Source organism: Chlorocebus sabaeus, chromosome 22, assembly GCF_047675955.1.
Source record: "Chlorocebus sabaeus isolate Y175 chromosome 22, mChlSab1.0.hap1, whole genome shotgun sequence".
Taxonomy (NCBI): Eukaryota; Metazoa; Chordata; class Mammalia; order Primates; family Cercopithecidae; genus Chlorocebus; species Chlorocebus sabaeus.
In genome coordinates, this window is record NC_132925.1 from 87,064,147 (window position 1) to 87,090,605 (window position 26,459).

A 26,459-nucleotide genomic window follows, 5' to 3' on the forward strand; every position below is an offset into this window, starting at 1 on the left:
CCCGGGAGGCGGGGCTTGCAGTGAGCTGATATCCGGCCACTGCACTCCAGCCTGGGCAACAGAGCCAGACTCCGTCTCAAAAAAAAAAAAAAAAAAAAAAGAAAGTTAAGTGCAGAATAGGCAGTATACCCTGAGAGAGAGAGGATTCAGGGCAGGCTGCTCATGAGGATAAGACAGCCTGGGCCATGTGTTTTATAAAATGTCCCTTGGTTTGGATTTTTCTGATGTTTTCTCATGAATAGATTTAGGTTATACATTTTTGTCAGGAATACCACATAAGTGATATGCCCTCAGTGCATTGTATCAGGAGGTTCACAGTATAACATACTAGGTGTTATTTTAATTTTGAACAGTTCTTTCCACAAGCATACACTGAATGTTACATAGTACTTTTTTTTTTTATTACTAGTCAGGTTGAATTTTATGTATGCTAATGATATGGAAGGGGGACAGGGAAGTACTGGGTAAGGGAGGGTGTGGCCTCTGGCTAGGGCTCCACCTTCAGACCTGTGCCCATAGACCTAGGCGAGAACAAGCACTGCTGCCTTCGTACCCAAATGTTGCATTTCCCAAGACCACCCTGGCCTGCCACTCCCCCATCCTGTGCCTATAAAAACCCCTGAGACCCTAGCAGGAACACAGATAAGAGGCTGGATGTTGAGAGGAACACATCGGCAAAAGAAGAAACAAGCAGCTGGACATTGAGAGGACGTCAAGGGGAGCATGCCAGCAGAAGAGCACACTGACAGACGCCAGCATGCCAGCAGGCCATCGACTGGCAGAACGAGGTGGAGTTTGGCCAGGACAGCTGGAGGAGAACCCAGGTCGCCGAGCAGCCGGACTCCAAGGGAAAACCATCTCCCTTCTGGTTCCCCCATCTGCTGAGAGCTACTTTCACTCAATAAAACCTTGCGCTCATTCTCCAAGCCTATGTGTGATCTGATTCTTCCGGTACACCAAGGCAGGAACCCTGGGATACAGAAAGCCCTCTGTCCTTGCGATAGGGCAAGGGTCTAATTGAGCTCTAACACAAGCTGCCTACAGATGGCTAAAAGAGCCCCCTGTAACACATGCCCACTGGGGCTTCAGCTGTAAACATTCAGCCCTAGACACTACTGTGGGGTTGGAGCCCCACATTCTGCCTGTCTGTATGCTCCCCTAGCGGTTTGAGCAGTGGGGCACTGAAGAAGCGAGCCACACCCCCATCAAACGCCCTGCGAGGGGGACAAGGGAACTTTTCCCATTTCACTAGTGGTTATTTATGTGATTATTTTGTAAATATATGGGATTACATTTACATACATATATAAATGAATTTGCTGAATTATCTATGAGATTGATTTTGTTTTACCTATTCTAATATTGTTGGGTTTTATTGATTCAAAGAACTCTTTATATATGAATGCTATTAATCCTTTGGCATGAATATTGCAAATGTTTTCCCTGGTTTATTGTTTGCTCTTTAATTTCTTATGACTTTTTAAAACATCTCGAAGTTTAAAATTTTTATGCAAACCGAACTATTAGTATTTTCCTGTATGGTTTCCACCTTTGATATCATGCTTAGAAAAGCCCTTCCTCTAAGATTACAGAAATATTTTTTCCTACTACCTACTGATTTTCTTTTTGTTTCTCAAATAGGTACATTTACGGGAGCACATGGGTGAAAAGTATACAACTTACAGTGTGAAAGCTCGCCAGTTGAAATTTTTTGAAGAAAACATGAATTTTTGAGTGTTTGTCCTAATCTGCTGCCGGAATTAAAGATCTATTTTTAGAGATTTTTGGCTTAAAAAACAAGGGCAAACAGTCATTTGGAAGCCATTCACCACTGTTTTATATCTCTTTTTTATATCTCTTTGGGGTTTTCCTACAGAAAAGAAATTGGACAGCAGAATAATATGAAGCAGGATCACGAAAGAAAAAAAACTTTGGCTTTCATATTCTGAGGACAAATCTGTTGTTTGTTTGATTACTGTTTACTGAGCCTTAATCCACCAAGTTTATATCTAGAATTTTATTTTTTTAAGGTACTGATTAGCTTAAACATAGGGCTTGAAAAATTTTGGATTGAAATTTTTTGGATTGAAAAAAAATTTTTTTTTTTTTTTTGAGACGGAGTCTCACTGTCACCCAGGCTGGTGTGCAGTGGTGCAATCTCAGCTCACTGCATGCTCTGCCTCCCAGGTTCACGCCATTCTCCTGCCTCAGCCTCCCAAGTAGCTGGGACTACAGGCGCCCGCCACCATGCCTGGCTAATTTTTTTGTATTTTTAGTAGAGACGGGGTTTCACCATGTTAGCCAGGATGGTCTCCATCTCCTGACCTTGTGATCCGCCCGCCTTGGCCTCCCAAAGTGCTGAGATTACAGGCATGAGCCACCATGCCTGGCCATAAATTATAAAATTTTAAAAAGTCAATTCACAGTTCTAGAAATAGATTTAAAGAATATGAAGTTCTGTCTAGTACTTGAGCAGCTGAATTTCTTTTCTACACATTGATGGACTTTTAATATTTTATTCTCATTTAATATAAACCTCATCTAGGGTATATACAAATTAAAACTGAGATACATTGCCTTTGTAAATTAGTATGTTTTTACATAATGGTCTTGTTAGATTTATTTTTCCATCAGTGAAAACATTTCTTAAACACAAATTTCATTTCGGTTTAAGCAATTTGTAAGCAGTCTAGTTCCATTTAGTTTTTGGATATATTTAATGTTTGTCTCCTGAAGTTTGTCTTCATGTACTTTATTAGTTGTCTTTCCATGTTTTAAATGTATGATTATATATCACATATTTTATTAGTTAAATGTTTAAGAAGAGGTAACACCCATCTAGGAAAGAAATTTTATAAAGTTAAATACAAGTCTTGAATAGTACATTTTCACTTCTGTATTCAAGGGACTCTAAAAATAAATATTGCTCCAGAAATGTTTTCAGGTGGTTTTTTTTGAGACAGCATTTCATTCAGTCATGCTGGAGCACAGTGGCATGATCTCAACTCACTGCCACCTCTACTTCCAGGGCTCAAGTGATACTCCCGCCTCAGCTTTCCTAGTAGCTGGGACCATGGGTATGTGCCACCACACCTGGCTAGTTTTTGTATTTTTTGTAGAGACAGGGTTTCACCATATTGCCCAGGCTGGTCTCGAACTCCTGGGCTCAAGCAATCCACTCACCTCAGTCTCCCAAAGTGCCGGGATTATAGGCATGAGCCACTGTGCCCAGCCCTGTTTTCAGTTTCTATAACTAAAAATATATCTTTGAAAATTATACACACACACAGAAATACTCTAATGAAATGTTCCCTTTACAGTCACTTAACTTTTTTTTTTTTTTTTTTTTTTTTTGAGACCTGTCTCACTCTGTCACCCAGGCTGAAGTACAGTGGTGCAATCTCGGATCACTGTAAGCTCTGCCTCCTAGGTTCACTCCATTCTCCTGCCTCAGCCTCTTGAGTAGCTGGGACTACAGTTGCCCGCCACCATGCCCGGCTAATTTTTTTGTGTTTTTTTAGTAGAGACAGGGTTTCACTGTGTTAGCCAGGATGGTCTCGATCTCCTGACCTTGTGATCCGCCCGCCTCGGCCTCCCAAATGCTGGGATTACAGGCGTGAGCCACCGCGCCTGGCACACTTGACAAATTTTTATTTAGAGTTTACTATGTGCCTGGTTCTCTGCCAGGAGCTGGGGATATAGTGGTGAATAAAATAATGCTTCCTGCCCTTTTACAGTGCTCACAGCCTGGTTTCTGATAACTCTTATTTTCACTTTGAAGGGTTTGCTAGAACTCAACTTGCAAAACCATCAAGTTCCAATGCCCAGTTGGGAACAAATCTTTGGCAAACTTGGTATCCTTGAGCTATTCCTTTCCTTGCATGTTTTGGAAATCCACATCTTTCTGGTCAGTCATCAATTTTACTTAATTTTTCTAATGTATTGGTATAAAGCAGGTATTTTATTAGAATTAATCTCACCCGTAAGGTTTTTTTTTTTTTTTTTTTTTTTTTTTTTGAGACAGGGTCTTGCTCTGTTACCCAGCCTGGAGTGCAGTGAGGTGATCATAGCTCACTGCAGCCTTGACCTCCTGGGCTTAAGTGATCCTCCCACCTCAGCCCCTTAAGTAGCTAGGACCACAGGCATGCACCACCACACCTGGCTAATTTTTAAAATTTTTTGTGGAGAGGAAGTCTGTGTTGCCCAGGCTAGTCTCAAACTGCGTTCAAGCAGTCCTCCTGCCTCGGCCTCCGAAAGTGCTGGGATTATAGGCATGAACCACACCTGACCTCCCCCATACTTTCTTATTCCCATGTTGTATATTTTTATTTTGTTTAAACATTGATCCTGTTTTCTTCCAGCTTTTATGGTTTTTACTTGAGTGCTTAATTCATCTTCCTAAATTAATTTAAAAACTCATCTTTATACATTTTCTTCCCAATATAATCATTCATTTTTTTTTTTTTTTTTTTTTGACACAGAGTCTCATTGTTGCCCAGGCTGGAGTACAGTGGTGTGATCTTGGCTCACTGCAGCCTCTGCCTCCTGGGTTCAAGTTCCCCTCCCTCAGCCTTCCGAGTAGCTGGGATTACAGGAACATGCCACCACGCCTGGCTAATTTTTTTTAGTAGAGATGGAGTTTCACCATGTTGGCCAGGCTGGTGTTGAACTCCTGACCTCAGGTGATCTGCCTGCCTTGGCCTACCAAAGTGCTGGGATTACAGGCGTGAGGCACCATGCCTGGCCTAAAGTGTCAATAATTCTGATTTTGGTTTTCTAAGTTTTGATTTCCATAGACTTATAAAGCAAAGGAAGTTATATGTCTGGCTATACTGCATAGCCAGACATATAATTTCCATAGACTTATAAAGCAAAGGAAGTTATAGCTCTGGCTATACTGCAGTGTTACTGAATATCACCTGCACAACTTTTACTTCTTGCAGTTTTTTTTCCTGTTGTTTAGCACATTATCCATTATTGGAATGGCCTTATAGGCATTCAATAACAGTGACATGTTAAATACAAAATCACTTGTCTATTAAATTTTATTCAAGGTTCTATATAAGATCTGCTAAATGGAACTTGGTGATGAAAATGTTTTATATGGTAGCCACTATTCACATAGCTCCTGAGCCTTTGAATCATGGCTAGTTTGATAAGAGTTTTATATTTTAATTTTAATTAAATAGACATGTGTCTAGTGGCACCATATTGTACAATGCAGTTCTCATTCAATATCTTAAGTACTTACAATGCATCGTGTACTCTTCTATGTACTGGGCAGACAGCAGTGAGCAAAACAAGGTCCCTATTCTCATGGAACTAATGTTCTAGTAACAACTATTAATTATATACCATGAAACGTCTCAAACTCCTGGGCTCAAGTCATCCTCCTGCCTTAGCCTCCCAAAGTGCTGGGATTATAAGTGACAGCCACTGCACCTGGCCAGAACCATGAACTTCTAACTTAGGCTTTTACTAATTATCTTCCTTGCAGAATAATGAACAAAAGATCCTTTAGACAAAGAACTTGCACTATGAGGTTTAATTGGAAATATTAAAATGGTTTAACAACTCATAATGAATTACAAAACTTTGATAGTTACATTGTACTATCATTTATGAGACATTTATTCTTCATTATTTACACCTGAAAGAAACTGCATACTTGTGTGTTCTGTTCCCCATTTCACAGCAAGATTATGAAGAGAAGGTCTAAACTACTTATATAAATCAAAACCCAACTGTGCTAGAAATGAAGTATAAAGAGAACTAAATCTACACACAGCTGTGCCATAAGAGCATTAGATGGTTTTAGCTCTTTTCTGGGGTATGAAAGCAATTTAGCTCATCTCACAGGAAACAAAAGCAGGTGCTGAATCATGAAAACCTCAATTATTTTTAGCATGCCTCTTAATTTTTCTTTCCCCTGGTTTCTTGTCGTCTGTGCTTGAGTCTTGAACAGGTAACCACTTGAGAGGATGCCGGCGATAAATGGGCCATGGAGGAAGTGTCAGCTGGGTCAGAAAAGAGGAAATGCATAAATTATAGCTATTAAAAGTTTAAAAAATTATGTATAATGCCAGGTTCCCAAATGACTCCCATGCTGAGGGAACAAAAACCAAAAAAATCCATATTCCTATAAAGGCTCTGTGCCACCATCCATGCAAAACACTGTAAGATGATGGGAAAGGCTTACTGCCTACACAAATGGCTTTAAGACCTAAAAGAAAGGTGAGGGGCCAGGTGTGGTGGCTCTCGCCTGTAATCCAAGCACTTTGGGAGGCCAAGGTAGGCGGATTGTTTGAGACCAGCCTGGCCAACACAGTGAAACCCTGTCTCTACTAAAAATACAAAAATTAGCTGGGTGTGGTGATGTGAGCCTGTAGTCCCAGCTACTCGGGAGGCTGAGGCAGGAGAATCGATTAAACCCGGGAAGCAGAAGGTGCAGTGAGCCGAGATCACCCCAGTGCACTGCAGCCTGGGCAACAGAGTGAAACTCCGTCTCAAAAAATTTAAAATAAATAAATAAATAAATAACAGGTGAGGGGGCAATGTGAGCACCATGAAAAACTCCTGCTGGCTTTGACCTTAACATTATTACCTAGAGTAGCTGCCAAAGAAAATAAGCTATGTTCTTTTATATAGTTCACACCATCTGACACTATTTTGGCATTCTACTTTTCCAATGATAGCAAGGGGAAACGCTGTCTGGAAGGATGAGGGAAACATTGGCTTTGGGTCTCACTACTGAGTAGGTCTAACCCAAACCAACCCGACTCACAAAACCCAGGTTGCCACTAACACCCACAAATTTCTTACCAAACATGAAAAAGCAAATCCGGCCATAACTATATAGACAGTCCACCCGAACTGTTCAGCCACGTATCCGTAGATAAATCCAACTATCTAGAGAGAAATGAAGTATATTAAACACACTCAAACTGAGGGTTGGGAGGGAGGCGGGGGCGGAGATTAAACGTAAAACCAATACTTACTGCAGAAAAAAGAATAATTCCCTGAAACATCTGTTCAGCTAGCTTCTGGCCCTTGTAATCCTGGGGTGAAGCAGAGGAAAAAAAGAATTGGATCCACCGCCGAGGAGATAACAATTTCTGCCCTGACCTCAAAACTTTGGCACAGGGTAACCCCAATATCAGGGTCTCCCGCTCACCTAAGGACCTGGGCAAGAAATTAAATTCTGGGCTTCCCGGGAGGAACTTAAACACCCTCACGGAGAATGGACAGGAGATTCTCGCGGAGTAGAAGAGAAGGGGACCCAGGAGGCAATTCGGTAAAGAGGGTGGAGGGTAACCATCAGGGCCCGGAACAGCGCAGCACTAGGTCGGTGCTCCGACATGGGCTTCGAAGCTGCCAGGCACAGGAGCTGCGTGCGGAGGTCCCCGGGGCTGCGCCCTCACCATCTGCGTGGGCAGCGAGCTCAGATGCTCCAGCATGGCTGGCTGAGGAGGCGGGCAGCCGACCGCGGGTGGCAGGCTGCGAGGCGAGGGCGACCGAGACTTATGGACTGTGAGGGTCAAGGTCTGAAACTGCGCGTTGCCAGGAGGGCCTTCTACGCCCGGGAGAGCGATGGCCGCGGCCCCGGAAGCGGAAGTCTCCGACGGGCCGATACAGTCCATGTCCCCGCCCCGCACCATCGCTAGGCGACGTGCGCTTTTGCCGCGGCGTGCTGCCCGCGAGGGCAGCTGAGGTGGTGGCGGCGGCGGCCGCCGCGTCGAGGCATCGCGCGGCCGTGAAGGGTTCACCGTCAGTGCTGTTGGGTGCCTGGAGCCGCGGGCCCCCCGAAAACTGTCCTTGACAGTGCCTGCGCGGCCCAATGGCCGCCAGCGCGCGCCGCGTCTCCATGGCGACGGTCTTTTCTCTTCGAGGACCCCGGCGGCAGGGCTGCCCCGCTGCGCCTGCTTGGCGCGACGCTCTAGCGGTCACCGCTGCGGGTTGGTTGGGTGTTGTGGGGCTGCGCGGCTGCCGCGGAGTTAGAGGGCAAGTGGGCTCGGCCCAGCGTGCAGGGGACGCGGGCGGCCAGACAACGGGCTGGGCCCCGGGGCCTGCGGCGCGGGCGCTGAGCTGGCAGGGCGGGCCGGGGCTGCATCCCCATCTCCTCCATCGCCTGCAGTAAGGGCGGCCGCGGCGAGCCTTTGAGGGGAACGACTTGTCGGAGCCCTAAGCAGGGGTATCTCTGAGCCTGGCGGGATCCCCGGAGCGTCGCATCACTTTCCGATCACTTCAAAGTGTAAGGGGGGCCCTACTGACCCTTGGAATTTAGGGGGCTACTCTAGGCGGCATCCACAAGAGAGAGAGTTTCCTTGGAGAGGGGACCTCGGTCCTCGGTTGTCCCTCTCATCCGCGTGGAGAGTCCCTCATCTGGGGGCTCCCGAACTCGGCCCTCTCACATTCTGGCCGACTTTACTGACCCTCACAGACCCAGGCTGGGCCCTCCTGATAGAGGCCAGCCAAAGGTTCACTCAGCCTCTCTTTCAAGGCAGGTGTATCTCTAAATCGTAGACCCTCCTCTGTTACCGTGAGCCAGGTGGGATGCCCACGTTTTGGAGAGAAACCGTTCTGAGGAACCCGGGCTTCTGGGTCCCAGCTGGCTCTCCGGCCCCCAGGTTATGTACTCAGGGTTAGCCACAGATAGTGAGATTCTAGGCACTCCCCGGACAGGGTGGGACTGCTGTCCTCATTGATGCAACCAGCAAATATTCACGGCACCTTGTTTGTGCCAGACAATGGACCGAGGACACGGTTGTTACCAAGACCAGGCTGTTGCCTTGGAAGAGCCCAGAGCGTGTCAAGGGAGACAGCCACATCACGCCAGAAATACATGACAGCTGGATTAGCCCTGGGAGAGGGAGGCCCAGATGTGGGAGCTCAGGGAAGGTGCAGCTCAACGTGGAGTTTGGAGGAGGCTACCTTGACTTCTGAAAGCCAAGTGGGAGCCAGCCAGATGAAAGGGTAGGAGAAAGTGTATGTATATCCTCAGTGCCCTTTCATCCTTGCACGTGGCAGAGACCAAACAGTAAAATGCAGACACCTTTGACACTTTTCTGACCTCAGAAGGAGTCAGGACGTGTAGAAGGCAGAAAGAGGGATGGGCAAGAGTTTATTCCTGTGTCCTTCCCATGCTCTGTATTTCTTGGTGTGATTGAACAGACTTTCTGATGTGTGTATAAATAGATACATCTTTGTGTGGTCTTTTATTTTTTTTTCCTTGAGAGGAAGGCTCGCTCTGTCACCCAGGCTGGAGTGCAGTGGTGCGATCGTGGCTCACTGCAACCTCTGCCTCCTGGATTCAAGTGATTGCCCTGCCTCAGCCTCCTGAGTAGCTGAGATTACAGGCATGCGCCACCAAGCCCGGCTAATTTTTGTGTTTTTAGTAGAGATGGGGTTTCACTATGTTGGCCAGACTCCCAGACTCGTCTCAAACGCCTGACCTCAAGTGATCCACCCACCTTGGCCTTCCAAAGTGCTGGGATTATAGGCATGAGCCACCACGCCTGGGCAGTGTGGCCTTTTTTTTTTTTTTTTTTTTTTCTTTGTATCCACGGTTTTGTATTCTTGGATTCAACCAACCACGGATTGAAATTACAGACACAACCAACCACGGATTGAAATTACAGACACAGAGGGCTGACTCTAATATGCCGTTTTACATAAGGGACTTGACCATCCGTGAATTTTTGTATACATGGGGAGTCCTGGAGCCAATCCCCGACTGATACTGAGGACCAACTGTGTTGCTAATCAAATCGTACACAATTGTATACTCTAACGAAAATGTAGTTACAGATCCACGGTCTATAGTAAGGGTTAAAAGGTGGGTTCACAATATCTTGGTTGGTAAAATGTCTTTAAGGAAACATTTTACCAAGAGCTTGTTGAAGGAATTTATTTTTTAAATAAATTTAGTTCCACCTACTATCTTGTTTCCACTGAATTGTTTTGAAAAGGTGAAGGTCAGATGAGCTGAGGAGGACCAACCAGGACAGTGTGACAATTAGACACCACCTTCTTAAGAGATGAATAGCTAGCTAACAGAGATGGTTTTTGGGAATAGCACCTTAAATGTTTTTTTGGCGGGGCGCAGTGGCTCACGCCTGTAATCTCAGCACTTTGGGAGGCTTGAGGTGGGCAGATCACGAGGTCAGGAGTTCGAGACCAGTCTGGCCAACATGGTGAAACCCCATCTCTACTAAAAATACAAAAATTAGCTGGGCGTGGTGGTGCACGCCTGTAATCCCAGCTATTGGGAAGACTGAGGCAGGAGACTCGCTTGAATGTGGGAGGCAGAGGTTGCAGTGAGCTGAGATCGTGCCACTGCACTCCAGCCTGGGTGACAGAATGAGACTCCGTTTAAAAAAATAAACTAAAATAAACATTTGTTTGTTTTTGCTAGTTATGATGGCTAGAAATGCACTCCAAACTTTTGATATCGATTGGATTCTGTGAATTTTTGTAACTTTTTCTCTGCTGTGGGTTTGTCAAGTGAATTTGGATAATATTCTTTTCTCTGAGGACACTCATGTTAAAGGTGAATGGGATACAACTCTGAACAGGCATGTTTTTACTGATGAGGCTAAGACCTCAGGTTACTTGGTCATAGACAACCTGAATCCATGTCTACTTTAGGAATTTTAAGTAGAAACTTAATTCTGTTATGTTATTTTTTATTTTAAAGACGGAGTCTCACTCTGTTGCCCAGGCTGGAGTGCAATGGCACGATCTCGGCTCACTGCAACCTCTCTTGCCCAGGTTCAAGTGATTCTCCTGCCTCAGCCTCCTGAGCAGCTGGGATTACAGGCCCCTGCCACTGAGGCCTGGCTAATTTTTTTTGCAGTTTTTAGTAGAGACGAGGTTTCACCATCTTGACCAGGCTGGTCTTGAACTCCTGACCTCGTGATCCACTCCCCCGCCTCACCCCGGCCTCCCAAAGTGCTGGGATTATAGGCATGAGCCACCGTGCCTGGCTGAAACTTAATTCTTAAATTTTTTTTTGCTTTTCATCTTGTGATGTATAATATACAAGGCTAAGCTTATGTATTTCTCCAGCTTATTTTTAAGTTTTTTATTAATGACTACCACAAAAATTTCAGATCCGAAATTGGGTTCTTGGAAACACAAAATGAGTTTCTTGCAGAATACCATATATGCCTCCTGTTTCTTCCTGAATTAAAAAAAAAAAAAAAAAGTGTTAGGGCATTTTGATGTCCCTTCTCATGTACTTACTGACTTTGAGGGCTTGTTTTGTTTTGTAGGGTTAATAACTGCTAATTTATATGACAGAAGAAAAAGATGTCATTCCGTAAAGGTATGCTCTTTCTACAAGTTAACTTGTTTTTATACCTGGTAAAAGATAAAGAGGTATAACATAGGTTTTCCCTATCTATTTCAGTAAACATCATCATCTTGGTCCTGGCTGTTGCTCTCTTCTTACTGGTTTTGCACCATAACTTCCTCGGCTTGAGCAGTTTGTTAAGGAATGAGGTTACAGGTATGGGAACATTTACTAATAATGCCTTAGAATCTGTTGAGGACCTGGTATTCTCTGTGTTGCACATCCTAAGTTGTTCTTCTTCTGGTAGTACTAGCAGTTGTTTGTTAAGGGTTTGATCTGACAGAATATTCCTTTTCACCAAATCAGAGGCCTTAACAGAGCCTCTGAGGGCTGCCATCTGTTCACATGTCAGCAGGACAGGGCTTCAGAAAGTGAGGGCAGACTTGGTGTTTGATGCCTGCTCTAGTCACTAGAGTGTCAGTCTAGTTACTTTCCTTCAGCTATGCAGCTGCATCAGTGGGACTGTAGCAATAAAAGTTTTGTCAAGTGATTTTTAAAAATCACTGTGTTGTATAATGCATTGCACAATATATTGAATTAGTTGTTCATACTGTTCTCCTTTGGTATTGAGGAATGTTTGAGGCTTGAGTGTTTGTCAAAAATCATTTTTGGATTGCCACCCACCACAGTTGACCAGAGTGAGAGACTATAATAGCTTTCTCCTGACTTTCACGGAGTGCTCTGATAGCATGTTTTATCATGTGTATATATGTATGATACATATAAAGTAATGCATGTTCCTAGTAGGAAAGTTTATAAAAAAGAGAACAGCAGCCAGGAGCAGTGGCTTACGCCTGTAATCCCAACACTTTGGGAGGCCGAGGTGGGCGCCTCACAAGGTCAAGAGATGGAGACCGTCTCAGCACTTTGGGAGGCTGTGGGCAGATCATGAGGTCAGGAGTACAAGACCAGCCTGGCCAACATGGTGAAACCGTGTCTCTACTAAAAATACAAACATTTGCTGGGCATGGTGGTATGCACCTGTAGTCCAGCTACTCGGGAGGCTGAGGCAGGAGAATCGCTTGAACCCAGGAGGCGGAGGTAGCAGTGAGCCAAGATCACGCCACTGCACTCAAGCCTGGTGACAGAGTGAGTCTTCATCTCAAAAAAAAAAGACAACAGTATTCAAGCTCCATGAAGGCAGTTTGTGTACTGTTTTATCTTCTGTGCCTATGGATGGTGGCTGATACCTATAGCTGTTCAATAAATATTGGTTGAATGAATGATTTCATTGCCTAAAGGTAACTTATTACATTTTTGGCTTAGTGCCTTCCAGTTTTTTCCTACACATCTTTTTTCTGTACAGTTGAGATTGTACTATATATAAACTGTACATTATGTGTTTTTCTGTATATCATAAGCATGTCACTGTGATGGTAGAAACTCTTCATACATAATTTTAATGTCTATTAATTTGTTTCCACAGGATAACATCTTGTGGTACAACAGTTTTAAGACTTTTTGGTGGCAGCCCTACAATAGGAAATACATTACATGTAGCACATGTACATACATATGTATTTACTTATTGGCTGTCTATCAGAAAGTTAGGGATGTTTTATTCATGGCTGTAACCCCAGTGCCTAGATACTGCCTGGCACATAGTAAATACCAGGGTTCAATGAGGAATGGAAAAAAAAAAAAAAGGCAAGAATGTATATAGGACAGTACTTGAAGTTTCCTTGTGTGATACACTGTATTTTCTTTGGTATTCTAATTCAGTTTTCTTTTTTTGTAAGATGGAATTTTCCTCTTGCTTCCCAGGCTGGAGTGCAATGGCATGATCTCGGCTCACCACAACCTCTACCTCCCGAGTAGCTGGGATTACAGGCATTCACCATTACACCTGGCTCATTTTGTATTTTTAGTAGAGACAGGATTTCACCATGTTGGTCAGGCTGGTCTTGAACTCCTGACCTCAAGTGATCCACCTGCCTCAGCCTCCCAAAGTGCTGGGATTACAGACGTGACCCACCACACCCGGCCTCTACTTCAGTTTTCTATTGCAATCCAGAAACTTTTTCTGTATAAATTGATTGTGACTCACTCAATTGGTTTCATGCCTACTTGTGATTTGTGACTTAAAAAATATTTAGTTTGCTGCTACGTTTTCACAATTTAAATAAAATTCTTTCTTTTGATTATATTTCAGATTTTGTCCTTAGGAAACTCTTGATACAAATTGCCACAATACATTCTAACAGGTTCTGTTATTTTCCTACCAGTAGTGTATCAGAGTGCTGTCAGCCTATTTTAAAAAATGCTTCCTCCACTTTTCCAAAAGCTTGTTTACTTACAGGGAAAGTTTCAGGGCTGTATGCTTCAGTTTAATGGGGGAGAATGAGGTAAATCAGAACCATAATCCTTACCTTCCCTTTTTCCATATCTTGGACTCAAAAGCCCATGAGATTGTATCACAGTGCCTTCCTTGTGTTTTCAGATTCAGGAATTGTGGGGCCTCAACCTATAGACTTTGTTCCAAATGCTCTCCGATATGCAGTAGATGGGAGACAAGAGGAGATTCCTGTGGTCATCGCTGCAACTGAAGACAGGCTTGGGGGGGCCATCGCAGCCATAAACAGCATTCAGCACAACACTCGCTCCAATGTGATTTTCTACATTGTTACCCTCAACAATACAGCAGACCATCTCCGGTGAGCTCTACTTATGTGATTCTGCTTCTAGAGGATGATCTAGAGCAGGCCAGCTGCCAATCCAGGAACTGTTTTTCTGTGGTTTGTATGTTGTTTTATACAACTGAAATTGTACCACTGATAAACTGTACAACTGACATATTTTTTTAGGATTGTATTATGAGCTTATCCCCATAATAGGAGAAGTGATACAAGGAGCTCATGCCAGGAAGTCAGTCAACTGTCACTCTGCACTGTTAACCCCACCTGACGTTGTTTTGGTAATAATACTTTCTCAGTGAAGGCAGCAGTAAATGTTGATTTGTAAGTTACAGGTTCCTTATTTCATGGACATGTTCTGAGCAGCTCTGGTCTAGAGTGGGAAGGGACTTAGCAACAATGGCAAGGTAGTGTTGTGAAGCTGATTACAGGTCCTGATCCAAATCTTGACTTTCCCCAGAGTGATCTGGGGAAGTTTGGATAGTCCAATCCGTTTTGAAAATGAACTAAGACTTACAAAACTTACTCCAAATTTGTTGGTCTAACAAATTAACCAGTTGTCAAATTTCTAAAACATTTTCGTCCTTATGGCCTTCTCCATGGTTCATACTTAGTTTTTGAAGCTGTAAATTCTGAACCCATTTAAAATACAGAAACAGAAGCTGTATAAAAATAGACTACAGAAATAACACTAAGTATCCACAAAACGCTGATTTGAAACTGACCTAGAAAAAATGTGCAGTACTCCTTTAGCAAACACTTTTTTCTTACAGGTAGTGCCTCAGACTTGAGTGGTGGAATTACTCAGTGAATTAACAAGTCAGTAGATAAGAGATGGTAATTAGCTTTCGCTACCGTCACTTTGACTCCTTTTCTTCACCAGTGTATTTATTGGGTTAAGAGTTGGATGGTCTAGGTGGTGACAAAATGTTCTTAATTCTGTATTGTATTTTTCTAGAGTAGTTTTAGTGTTATAATTACTATATAATCTTGGTTCAGGGAGGGACGTTGGTGGGAATAACCATCACTTCAGACGAGGAAACCAAAGCTCAGAGATAAAAGGAGCTTGTAAACACCTATTTGGTCCATAGGGTTTCTTTTGCATTATTCCCTTATTGGTTTGGAGACATTATTTGAAACTAAAATTTAGTGTTTTATCTTCATCAGGTCCTGGCTCAACAGTGATTCCCTGAAAAGTATCAGATACAAAATTGTCAATTTTGACCCTAAACTTTTGGAAGGGAAAGTAAAGGAGGATCCTGACCAGGGGGAATCCATGAAACCTGTGAGTTCCATGCATCCTTCTTTGTACTTGGCAGTATTAGGAAATAATGGAATACTTGGGTGTCTATGGATATAGTGCAGGTAGTTTCCTGGGGACCAAGCCTGGGTGGTTCTAAGAGTCCTTTCTTCTCCTGAATGGGTACTGAAAGCATCCTAGGAGTTTCTATGTAAATAAAAGCACAGCCAGTGCAGTATCCTATGCCAATTATTCTTTCCTTTTCCAGTTAACCTTTGCAAGGTTCTACTTGCCAATTCTGGTTCCCAGCGCAAAGAAGGCCATATACATGGATGATGATGTAATTGTGCAAGGTATCAAAAATGTTACCATGAGTGCTGTTCTCCACCCAGATTGAGTACAATTGCTAAATAAAACAATGGGCTACAGTGGGCTATAGTGGTTGTTTTATTTATGGTCTTCTATAAAAGGTCACCATAGGGAGAAGTGGGAGTAACAGGGAACTCTCAAGGCAACTGAAATGTAAATCTTAACATCTTGTCTATTTCAGGTGATATTCTTGCCCTTTACAATACACCACTGAAGCCAGGACATGCAGCTGCATTTTCAGAAGATTGTGATTCAGCTTCTACTAAAGTTGTCATCCGTGGAGCAGGAAACCAGGTAAATTGCTTACCATACATCCCTCTTCCTACAATATCGTTTATTGGGAAGAGGTTGCAAATTCAGGGAACTCTTTTGCTGCAATTTACACTCACTCCCTAATCATTTCATCACAAAACTCAAGCCTGCTTTTCTGTAGACTTCTTCATGGACTTGACAGCCTAATTGTTCTTCTTGAACATCTGGTTTAATATGTCAACATCTAGGTTCCTATTCTAACTTGGAATTTCAAGTATCTATTATCTAATCTGAAGAAGTCATAGTTTAACAGCTGTTTTCTCTATTGGCTATAAAATTGTATCTATTCTGTTTGAAGCAGTAAATACATATATCCTATCTGTTTTCAGTACAATTACATTGGCTATCTTGACTATAAAAAGGAAAGAATTCGTAAGCTTTCCATGAAAGCCAGCACTTGCTCATTTAATCCTGGAGTTTTTGTTGCAAACCTGACAGAATGGAAACGACAGAATATAACTAACCAACTGGAAAAATGGATGAAACTCAATGTAGAGTAAGTATGTAACTGGCCGAGCTGTGAAAAACTGTTGTATTTCAATTCCGGGAGTTGTGACTAACAGGAGTTAGTACTTTTCACTAACATTTGTTTTCTGTCCCACCAAGAGAGGGATTGTATAGCAGAACCCTGGCTGGTAGCATCACAACACCTCCTCTGCTTATCGTATTTTATCAACAGCACTCTACCATCGATCCTATGTGGAATGTCCGCCACCTTGGTAAGTAGAATTAACCAGTGGCATAAGCTAGCAAAAGAATTGGTATCTAAAGAACTATCCTCAGGGATGGGGTATATTCTTTGTTTCCCTTAAGTTTTCTGCACAATTTCACATGGCACAATGATGTGCCTATTTTTGTCTCAAATACAAGGTTCCAGTGCTGGAAAACGATATTCACCTCAGTTTGTAAAGGCTGCCAAATTACTCCATTGGAATGGACATTTTAAGCCATGGGGAAGGACTGCTTCGTATACTGATGTTTGGGAAAAATGGTATATTCCAGACCCAACAGGCAAATTCAACCTAATCCGAAGATATACCGAGATCTCAAACATAAAGTGAAACAGAATTTAAACTATAAGCATTTCTCAGGAAGTCCTGGAAGATGGCATGTATGCAAAGTAACAGTTGTTAGGCTTCAATGCCTATCGTAGCAAGCCATGGAAAAAGATGTGTCAGCTGGGTAAAGATGACAAACTGCCCTGTCTGGAAGTCAGCTTCCCAGACAGACTATAGACTATAAATATGTCTCCATCTGCCTTACCAAGTGTTTTCTTACTACAATGCTGAATGACTGGAAAGAAAAACAGATATAGCTAGTTCAGCTAGCTGGTACAGATAATTCAAAACTGCTGTTGTAACCTGTGGCCTGATCTGTAAATAAAACAACATTTTTCAATAGGTATCGTATTTTTTTATTCCAGATAACTACTTCCACTCACAATGAGATTAATTGTCTTTTTATAGAATTTAGGGATCCAAATTGCCTGGTTTTAATACAATACATATTCACAAAATTTACACAGCTCATGCATACCATAACTTACACACATTATACATAGAAGTTTAGCAGTCTGCTTAGAATGTTAAAAAAAAAAAACTCATAAAAAAAGACATGGTTCTGTTACACATAATCTGTACTGAAGTCATAAGCATCATCGTCTTCAATCATTTTATCCAAGATAAAAGACCTTGTAGACTGTTCACCTATATTGCAGGAAAATAAAAAGAGATTTTCAAAAAGTCAAAGTGATTCTACACCATGCTGCTTTGTTAGAAGAACTCCTTTTGCCTGCCTTACCTGCTGTAGACTCCTCAGACAGTGCCTCCCGTGTCTCTTCTGCAGCAAACATGCCTGAGCTCTTTTCCTGTGTGACAAAGAAAAATGGTACTGGATTAGTAGCCCTTGTCTTGCTCATTTAATCCAAATAGTTATGTACCTGAAAAAATTAACTCTTTGGAGGTACATATAACGGGATATATAAGATTAAGGCTAACGGATCACAAGCCTCAAATATTTCCTATCTTCAGTTCTTTCCCATTATGTATTATAATGCTAGAAAACTCACTTCAGTTTTAAACAACTCATGGAGGACACACTTACATCAACTTCTTCATCAATAATTTCCTGGTCACTGTCTTTGTCATCCTCCTTCTCCTCCTGCTTCCTTTCTTTCCGTTTTGGCAATTCTTCATGTATGTCCTTTTCTTCTATTATTCCATTTGTCAGACCAGAAGACTGGAAAAGGATGCTATTGGCCAAATGAGGACCCTTGATGGCTGGGGAAGAAACAAAGCCCATGTGAACAGATAAGACCTCTATTGGCCTGTCAACTGATGAAGACAGCAGTGACACACAATTCTCACCTTTTATGCTCTGTGCATTGTTCTTTTCCAGTTCTTCCAGATTGAAGTCCCTTTTCATGTCTACCACAATACTCTCATTAAAATATGGAGGAGGAGTCCAAGATGTAGGGGTATGGCAATAGTAAGCTAATGAGGCACTGATATTAAAAATAAGATATGTCAAAAGGAGGTTTATTCTAGTGGTCACCAAAATGCCAACAGAAAAGAAAGCTTACCCTGTCCACTCAGACCACAGCAGTTTGGCAGCACCTTCAACATTTGGGATTCCACCTTTTTGGTGCATACCTCTTCTCTGAGCAAGCATAGTAAAAAATTCCAGAGAATTCCTGTAGCCTGGGACAGTATATTTCAGTACTACCTTAAAAAACAAACAAAAAAAAGAACTGTCCTTCCTCTGACACATCAGTACTTTAAAAAACTTCCAAAATTTTTCTACTGAAAATGCTTATGATGAAAGAAAATGGCTCCAAGGAGCTCATGAGAAGGGGTTTTTACCTGTCGAGCATCAGCCTGGGCAAGGATGGCACTGGCAGCTTCCATCGGTTTTACTACTTCAATACTTGCTGGACTTCGCAGAGCAAGTGCAGAGGAGGAATTAAGTGGAGATACGATGAAGCTTGGACTATCTATGATTGTGATCTGTTTGTCCAAGGGGACAACTTGCATGCTCCTGAAAGAAGAGAGATGGAATTGATGGGGGCATTGGTTTATTTGGAAGGTAAGAGAACATGAAGCTCAGAGTTGGATTGAACAGACTCAGCACAGTCAGTCAGATCCAGTTTATCATCATTTGCTTCACATTTATCTAAAACTGTAACAGCATACCCAACTGTTCTAAAGAGAAACACTGCATGTTACAGCTTATATGTTTACGTCAACCAAAACACATGCTATTTCCTTTGCTATAAATACGCCACCTTCTGGCCGGGTGCGGTGGCTCATGCCTGTAATCCCAGCACTCTGGGAGGCTGAGGCGGGTGGATCACCTGAGTCAGGAGTTCGAGACCAGCCTGGCCAACATGGTGAAAGCGCTGTCTACTAAAAATACAAAAATTAGCCGGGTGCCTGTGATCCCAGCTACTCAGGAGGCTGAGGTTGCAGTGAGCCAAGATAGCACCACTCCAGCCTGGGAGACAGAGTGAGACTCTGTCTCAGAAAAAAAAGATCTAGGGCACGGTAGCTCATGCCACCCAACGAAAGTGTAATCCCAACACTTTGTGAGGCCTAGGCAGGTGGATCACTTAAGGCCAGGAGTTTGAGACTAGCCTGGGCAACACAGTGAAACCCCATCTCTACTAAAAATACAAAAACTAGCCAGGTGTGGTGGCAGCCTTCTAGCTGGCAAATTTCTATTAATTTCTCAAGGCCAGGTTCCAACATCACTTCCTCTGAGGGAGCTTTCCTCTCTATCTATTTGCTTAACTTGTCTTTCAAACTGAATTGTGGGCAGCTGTCCCACTCCAATCAGTTTTTCCCCAAGCCTAGCACTGGCTTAAATCTCTTCTTTCACCAAAAGCTTTAAAAAAAATTAGGCCAGGCGCGGTGGCTTGACCTGTAATCCCAGCACTTTGGGAGGCCAAGGCGGGCAGATCAGCTGAGGTCAGGAGTTCAAGACCAGCCTAACCAACATGGAGAAACCCGTCTCTACTAAAAATACAAAATTAGCCAGGTGTGGGGGCACATGCCTGTAATCCCAGCCGCTCGGGAGGCTGAGGCAGGAAAATCGCTTGAACCTGAGAGGTGGAGGTTGCAGTGAGCCGAGACTGCACCATTGCACTCCAGCCTGGACAACAAGAGCGAAACTGTCTCAAAAAAAAAAATCACTTTCCTTGAGATAACTAAAATAAAACAGTGTGTCACTAGTAATATTACAATTATGGACACCTCCATTTACCTTGTAAGCCCCATGGATACACCAACATTACATATCTGTTCTTGTTTTAAGCTATTGATAATGCTGCTTTTCCCCACATTTGGGAAACCTACAAATAAATGGGAAATCCAGATATAAAAAGCATTATATGTTGGCACTCATGAAATTCTCACTGCCTAATTTTCCATTTCCCTGATGTTTAGGGCAAGATCAGAGTTGGATCTGTGTCTTCACTTCAATACTAAGGCCAATTTTAGTTTCTTCATTTTTTGCACAAGTAATGAAAAGGCAGGAAAATACTGTAAATTCAAACAAACCAAGAGCTTTTAGAAACCAGCTTCCTATAGTAATCAGTTCCAACAAAAAACCTGAATCTGGAGCAGTTGTGTAAGTTTTCTTTATTTCTTTTCTCTTGAGATGAGTCTGTCGCCCAGGCTGGAGTGCAGTGGCGCCATCTGGGCTCACTGCAAGCCCCGCCTCCTGGGCCATTCTCTTGCCTCAGCCTCCCTAGTAGCTGGGACAGGAGACCACCACCACGCCCGGCTAACTTTTTGTACTTTTAGTAGACGGGGTTTCACCGTGTAAGCCACGATGGTCTCAGTCTCAATCTCCTGACCTCGTCACCCACCCGCTTTGGTCTCCCAAAGTGCTGGGATTACAGGCGTGAGCCACCGTGCCCGGCCAACAGTTGTATAAGTTTTCTTCTTTAAATTGTGTGTGGTTATGTGCTTTTAGTAAGGTATAGGCAAGAAGCTAGTATTTGAGTGAGCCTTTTACTTGACAACAACTCCATACACTGCTGCTTGGGCACTTGGAGAGCTGGCTAAACTTAACTATTTCAACAATTAAAAAGTAAAAAGTAATTAACTGAAACTCACCAATTACTCCAACCTGAATGGCTTTGCCACAAGTCTCCTGAAAACCTCCAAGAAGTTTCCAAAGGCCCTCTTTCCCAAAGCAGACTTCACTTCTGAATGGAGCAACATTCTTCTTTGCCTTCACACGCTAAAATTCCAAATAGTTGAATTATTCTGGCAACTTACCTGAAAAATCATTTTAACAAACCCCAAGCAATCAGGCTCCAGAGCCCAGCTCTTAAACTAACTACACTGCCTTTCAGATTATCTCTGGCTGAAATCAGAGTTGGATCTTGTAATTTTTCATTTATTTAAATCAAGATTTTGTACACTCATCATATTTCAACCAAAATCTGAAAGAACCACACATCTTACTACTAATAAAGGATACCTTGGTTATCATCTTCCCTTTATCCTTCGGTTTTGTTGAGGCTCTGAACACCACTGTTGGCAATTCTTTCTTCAAATAATTTAGCCAGCTCTCCAAATTCTCCTTTGGTACCAGATCTGATAGGAATTAGAAACAAGACATTTGCGGCCAGGCGCGGTGACTCACGCCTGTAATCCCAGCACTTTGGGAGGCTGAGACGGGCGGATCATGAGGTCAGGAGATCGACACCATCCTGGCTAACACGGTGAAACCCCGTCTCTACTAAAAATACAAAAAAATTAGCTGGGCGTGGTGGTGGGCGCCTGTAGTCCCAGCTACTAGGGAGGATGAAGCAGGAGAATGGCGTGAACCCAAGAGGCGGAGCTTGCAGTGAGCCGAGATTGTGCCATTGCACTCCAGCCTGGGTGACAGAGTTAGACTCCGTCTCAACAAAAGAAGTAAGACATTTGCTCCAATTTCACTATTTTGTTGAGATGCATTTCAAAATCTGGCAACTATAGATTTTACTCTGGTTTACATTTTCCCAGTCTTTTCAAAAGGATTTAACTAGAAAATTAGGGCAGGGCAAGCTCCCCTACCATGCTGCCCGTATCTTAACAGAGCTCAGCATCTACACTTCTCTATTTCAATTCCCTTTGTATTGCTCACTCAAAAATTTCAGAACAGACTCAACGTCTGGATTACAAACCTACTAACCCTAGAGCTATGTTTCCAGAATTTACCTTTAGCTAGCAGCCAATTGTTTTTATTCATTCAATTTTTTTTTTTTTTTTTGAGACGGAATCTTGCTCTGTTGCCCAGGCTGGAGTGCAGTGGCATGGTATTGGCTCACTGCAACCTCCGCCTCCTGGGTTCGAGCAATTCTCCTGCCTCAGCCTCCCAAGTAGCTGGGACTACAAGTGCCCGCCACCATACCCGGCTAATATTTGTATTTTAGTAGAGATGGGGTTTCGCCATGTTGGCCAGGCTTTTCTCGAACTCCTGGCCTCAAGTGATCTGCCTGCTTCAGCCTTCCAAACAGCCAATTGTTTCTTAACCCCAAAAATAATTTTAGATTTCATTCCCATTTTCTGCTTTGTAATTCTCTGTTCTGGGTTTTCTTGTTCCTGCTGCTGAAACTCAGATGCATAATTATGCATTTCATTTAAATATTTTGTCACATACGTTCCAATTTATTTCACTCTTGAACTAATACCCGACATTGTGTAGGTGTGGGGAATTTGTCACACTGTCATCACTTCCTAGATGAAATATACTACACTTAACTGGGTATAACAGCTTACACTCTTATTTAAAAGACAGTAAATACTGAATGGCAAAAGAACAGTAGAAACCAGTTGAGTCAGTTGTAAAAATCCCCTCCTCCCCACTGACTAGCACTGTCTCTGGCAAAGTGCACGTACTTTGGCTGTGCTGAGGTCAGAGTTGGATCTAATCAGTCTTCAGTGACTATTAGACTGTATCCTCATACCTCACCAATGTACATGGAAGACAAAGGGTACCCTCTTTACTCACCTGATTTATTCAATATAAGTACCAGCTTTTTCTGTCCACTCTGGACAATGGCCTCTTCTACCTGAGGACATCTGCAACCAAGAGGATCTCTGGCATCCAACACCTCTAGGACAACATCGGAGGCTTCAATCACCTATTAAGTAAAAAATGACCAGAACGACATCCCTTGCTCTGGTAATACCTTCAACAAGAGAGTACTGACATTATCCATTTGGCAACAGGGTGAGCTCAGAGTTGGATCTCATGTCTTCACTTTGGTATGAAGAATGTTGACCCTCATCATTTCTCACACAGGAAAGTAAAACATAGGCCTCTGATTAAGATGGATTTCAAAAATTAAAATATCCCTGTCTGAATCCTCCCATAGTGAATTATGTAGTTTGGTAGGTCCCTCTGGCCTTGCCAAAAGCTGCTGAGGGGCAGTCAGGTTCTATCCACGGGGGAGTGAGCTTGGGAAAATGGATGTTGGGGATGGGAGTGCTGGAGAGCAACTACACCAAGGAGACAGTACCCTCTTGTCCTCTTTCACTTAGGTTTCAACAGAGTACTTTAGAGACCCTTAGCCTGACATTGCTTACTCCAAAGTACTTTTCTCAATCTCAACACTATGTCAACATTTTTTAAAAAAATGTTGTAAATCATGCTTACAGGCAGAACCAGTTTTGTGCAAATATTTAGAACCAAAGACACTATTTCTGTCAGGTAAACATAGCAGGAAAGGCTTAAACAGCATAAGTTAGAGTTGAGTCACGAAATGATTTGTTGGTGGAAGGTGGGAGGAGGGAGAGGATCAGGAAAGGTAACTAATTGGTACTAGGCTTAATACCTGGGTGATGAAATAATCTGTACAACAAACCCCCACGACACAAGTTTACCTATGTAACAAACCTGCACATGTACCCTTGATCTTAAAAGGTTTAAAAAAAAATGACTTGAGTCTTTTAAACCTCATTACTACTGTCAGACACTGACCTAGGCTAAGATACCTTTTTAAGTTCTTGGCAGTACAGCTTCTTTGAATTCTGTTTTCCTGACTTGGCTTTGTTCTCAGTTTTGCAAAGCCCAAATGCCTAGAGGATAAAGGGGGAAAAGACACAAAATTAGAAGTAGAGCAGTTGTAACCTCTATCTCCATTTTCCACAGCTGAGTAGCAGCACTTGCAGTTGTTAAATAGGTAAGATGGAGTCTGAACTCAGTTGTCTTACTCCCAAGAAGCTCAGCAGCCTGTAGATGTGCTTTTATTTCTGCACCAGAACTCATCTCTCAGCCAGGTGCAACAGCCCACACCTGTAATACCAGAAACTGGTAGGCTGAGGTGGGTGGATCACTTGAGTCCAAGAGTTTGAGACCAGCCTTGGCAATATAGTGAAAGCCCTTGTCTACTAAAAAAAATTAGCCAGGCATGATGGTGTGCTTCTGTAGTCCCAGTTACTCAGAGACTGAGGTGGTAAGACTGCTTGAACCTGGGTGGTCGAGGTTGCAGTGAGCTGTGATTGTGCCACTGCACTCAGGCCCAAGCAACAAAAACAAAATCAAAACCCCTGATCTCTCATTCATAAAGACACCTAATCATACCTTTTCCATAGGTTCCACATTTGATGGCTTAATGTCAGGATTAGTTTCAAGTTTTCTTTTCTTTTCTAGTTCCTTCTGCCTGTCAAGTTTCTGCTGCTGTTTTAGTTCTTCAAGCTGTGTCAGAGCCATAAGGGAAATAGATGAACCAGTGACTAGTGTTGTTACCTTACTCTGAAAAATATCACACATAACACACTATACCACTCATTGAAAATTCTGGCTAACATAACTTACCCTCTGTTTCCTTAGCTCAGCTTCCCTAAGAAGAGCCTCTTTAAAGGGAGCACTGTTTGGAACTCCTGGGTCTTTCCTAGGCTTCTTGTGACCCCGCTTTTTAGCCTCCTTCCTTAATTTTCGATGATGTTCTCGAACCTATTAAAGAGATTTTGTCTACTTACAAAAATATCTTTATACTTAAGCAGAATTCAAGTGAGAAACCAATCTGGCTGCAATTTAGTTATGCCTATAAAATGTAATAGGAAAATGGAGCTTTAGTTGAAATCTTACAAAGTAATGCATAGGTAAGTATAAAACAGTAAGAAAATGTAACTAGAAGGCTCTCTATGCAGAGATTAACATGTTGAACAAATTTAGAGACTTATCACCAAATCACTGCACTTTCTCATAGCTGCACTCCTGATGCCTAAGAGCTCGTGCCCATGGTCAGTCTATCCAATGCCATTTCCCGAAACCAAATCACATTAAACCGGACTTTCCCACAAAGGAACAGGGCAAAATCAGTTTAGCAGTGTGTTTAGTATAGCTCTCTCAAGCACTACACTTACCTTTTTCTGGATTTTATACCGCTTATGGCAGGTCATGCGTTTACTTGCTTTCTTTAACTCTACAAAGAAACATCACAAATCTGTTAACGCAAATGATTAGTTCTGGGTTAACGCACTATGGAGTTATTTCCTTTTCTCGTGTTATTGGCTGCCAAACCTAACGTTAAGACTAATGCGAAATGCCTAATGCAAACATACATGCCACTTTCAAATTCCAGAGAATTAGATTCAGTAGATCCAGAACGGAGTCCAAGTTCCCTGCACCTACTCTTACAATATCAGAATGGGATCATACACAGCAGCGTGTACGAGCATTTATGAGACCCAAAACGACAGCCACTTTGTGTCAAACAGCACGAATCATAAGGCAGGAGAGGAACACTGAGTCTGGGAGGCGATTCTCAGCTCTCACCTGGGCCAGCCTGCACGTGGCCACGGAAAAGATGATATTGGGCCTGAAACCTGGCTCAGAAGCTACTTCCTTACGAAAATCTAGCCTAGCCGGGCGCAGTGGCTCAAGCCTGTAATCCCAGCACTTTGGGAGGCCGAGACGGGCGGATCACGAGGTCAGAAGATCGAGACCATCCTGGCTAACTCGGTGAAACCTCGTCTCTACTAAAAAAACAAAAAACTAGCCGGGCGAGATGGCGGGCGCCTGTAGTCCCAGCTACTCGGGAGGCTGAGGCAGGAGAATGGCGTGAACCCGGGAGGCGGAGCTTGCAGTGAGCTGAGATCTGGCCACTGCACTCCAGCCTGGGCCACAGAGCGAGACTCCGTCTCAAAAAAAAAAAAAAAAAGGAAAATCTAGCCTAGTCTTTCCCACCCTCTGCCCGTCTTCGTTCCACAGAATGAGCCCGCGCGGTTAACATGATCGCCGTAGGGACTTCCAACTCTCGGTCCTACGAGGAAATAGGGCCAAAGCCTACGCGTAGGCTCTCACCCCTATACCAGCAGAGACAAAGCCGTAGCCGTAAAAGAGCGTCGTGGTGGCTGCAGCAACTTCCAGACATGGGTCCCTCCACGCCCGCTTCCCGACCCCACTTACTAGGCCGCTTCATGTTGGTTGTAGAAAGCGGCACGAGCACAACACCTTGCCTCCACTAGCGCCACGTGTGAAGTGAAGCCACTGACGAGCGTCACGCACTTACGCTGCCGCCGTAAAGTGCGTCACCGCCTCTCTGCGTGCGCGC

At 43.2% G+C, this 26,459-nt stretch overlaps 4 protein-coding genes and 3 non-coding genes across 14 annotated transcripts in view; 2 read left to right on the forward strand and 5 right to left on the reverse strand.

Annotated features, from left to right (window-relative positions):
• Positions 1-2,935, forward strand: part of NEK4 (NIMA related kinase 4) — a 70,920-nt gene extending 67,985 nt beyond the window's left edge. For 5 of the 6 annotated variants that reach the window (XM_038003799.2, XM_073010099.1, XM_038003796.2 and 2 more), the window contains one exon: positions 1,642-2,935. In XM_038003799.2, the coding sequence (XP_037859727.2) occupies positions 1,642-1,667 (26 nt within the window). In that variant the 3' untranslated portion in view covers positions 1,668-2,935. Of the gene's footprint in view, positions 1-631; positions 928-1,641 lie in introns of those variants that run through there. The other variant, XM_073010097.1, reaches the window with a different exon arrangement.
• A 2,595-nt stretch (positions 2,936-5,530) lies between these two features.
• Positions 5,531-7,658, reverse strand: SPCS1 (signal peptidase complex subunit 1). Its single transcript, XM_007984509.3, has 4 exons — positions 7,422-7,658; positions 6,999-7,058; positions 6,823-6,909; positions 5,531-6,017 (listed from the first exon to the last, which is right to left on the reverse strand). The coding sequence occupies exons 1-4, from the start codon at positions 7,656-7,658 to the stop codon at positions 5,892-5,894; spliced, it is 510 nt and encodes a 169-aa protein (XP_007982700.1). The 3' UTR covers positions 5,531-5,891.
• A 177-nt stretch (positions 7,659-7,835) lies between these two features.
• Positions 7,836-17,307, forward strand: GLT8D1 (glycosyltransferase 8 domain containing 1). 3 transcript variants are annotated; one of them, XM_007984511.3, is made up of 11 exons: positions 7,836-8,251; positions 8,745-8,973; positions 11,274-11,326; positions 11,411-11,509; positions 13,794-14,007; positions 15,154-15,271; positions 15,495-15,579; positions 15,777-15,889; positions 16,237-16,403; positions 16,514-16,626; positions 16,778-17,307. In XM_007984511.3, the coding sequence occupies exons 3-11, from the start codon at positions 11,311-11,313 to the stop codon at positions 16,966-16,968; spliced, it is 1,116 nt and encodes a 371-aa protein (XP_007982702.1). In that variant the 5' UTR covers positions 7,836-8,251; positions 8,745-8,973; positions 11,274-11,310; the 3' UTR covers positions 16,969-17,307. The 3 variants fall into 3 exon arrangements, with proteins under 3 accessions (XP_007982702.1, XP_007982701.1, XP_037859767.1); XM_007984510.3 differs by lacking the exon at positions 8,745-8,973; XM_038003839.2 differs by lacking the exon at positions 8,745-8,973 and having other exon boundaries at positions 7,836-7,955.
• Positions 17,298-26,442, reverse strand: GNL3 (G protein nucleolar 3). Its single transcript, XM_007984512.3, has 15 exons — positions 26,315-26,442; positions 25,270-25,328; positions 24,719-24,856; positions 24,485-24,598; positions 23,896-23,979; positions 22,910-23,042; positions 21,395-21,510; positions 21,025-21,151; positions 20,168-20,255; positions 18,769-18,943; positions 18,489-18,631; positions 18,274-18,410; positions 18,011-18,186; positions 17,708-17,774; positions 17,298-17,613 (listed from the first exon to the last, which is right to left on the reverse strand). Exons 1-15 carry the CDS (start codon positions 26,325-26,327, stop codon positions 17,531-17,533), a joined length of 1,653 nt encoding a protein of 550 aa, XP_007982703.1. The 5' UTR covers positions 26,328-26,442; the 3' UTR covers positions 17,298-17,530.
• LOC119626070 (small nucleolar RNA SNORD69) lies at positions 18,999-19,075 on the reverse strand. Its single transcript, XR_005242263.1, has one exon. It is a non-coding gene; the product is annotated as a small nucleolar RNA SNORD69 (small nucleolar RNA).
• Positions 21,272-21,355, reverse strand: LOC119626078 (small nucleolar RNA SNORD19B). The gene has a single exon (XR_005242269.1). It is a non-coding gene; the product is annotated as a small nucleolar RNA SNORD19B (small nucleolar RNA).
• LOC119626069 (small nucleolar RNA SNORD19) lies at positions 22,801-22,868 on the reverse strand. Its single transcript, XR_005242262.1, has one exon. It is a non-coding gene; the product is annotated as a small nucleolar RNA SNORD19 (small nucleolar RNA).
• Positions 26,443-26,459: the final 17 nt, after the last annotated feature.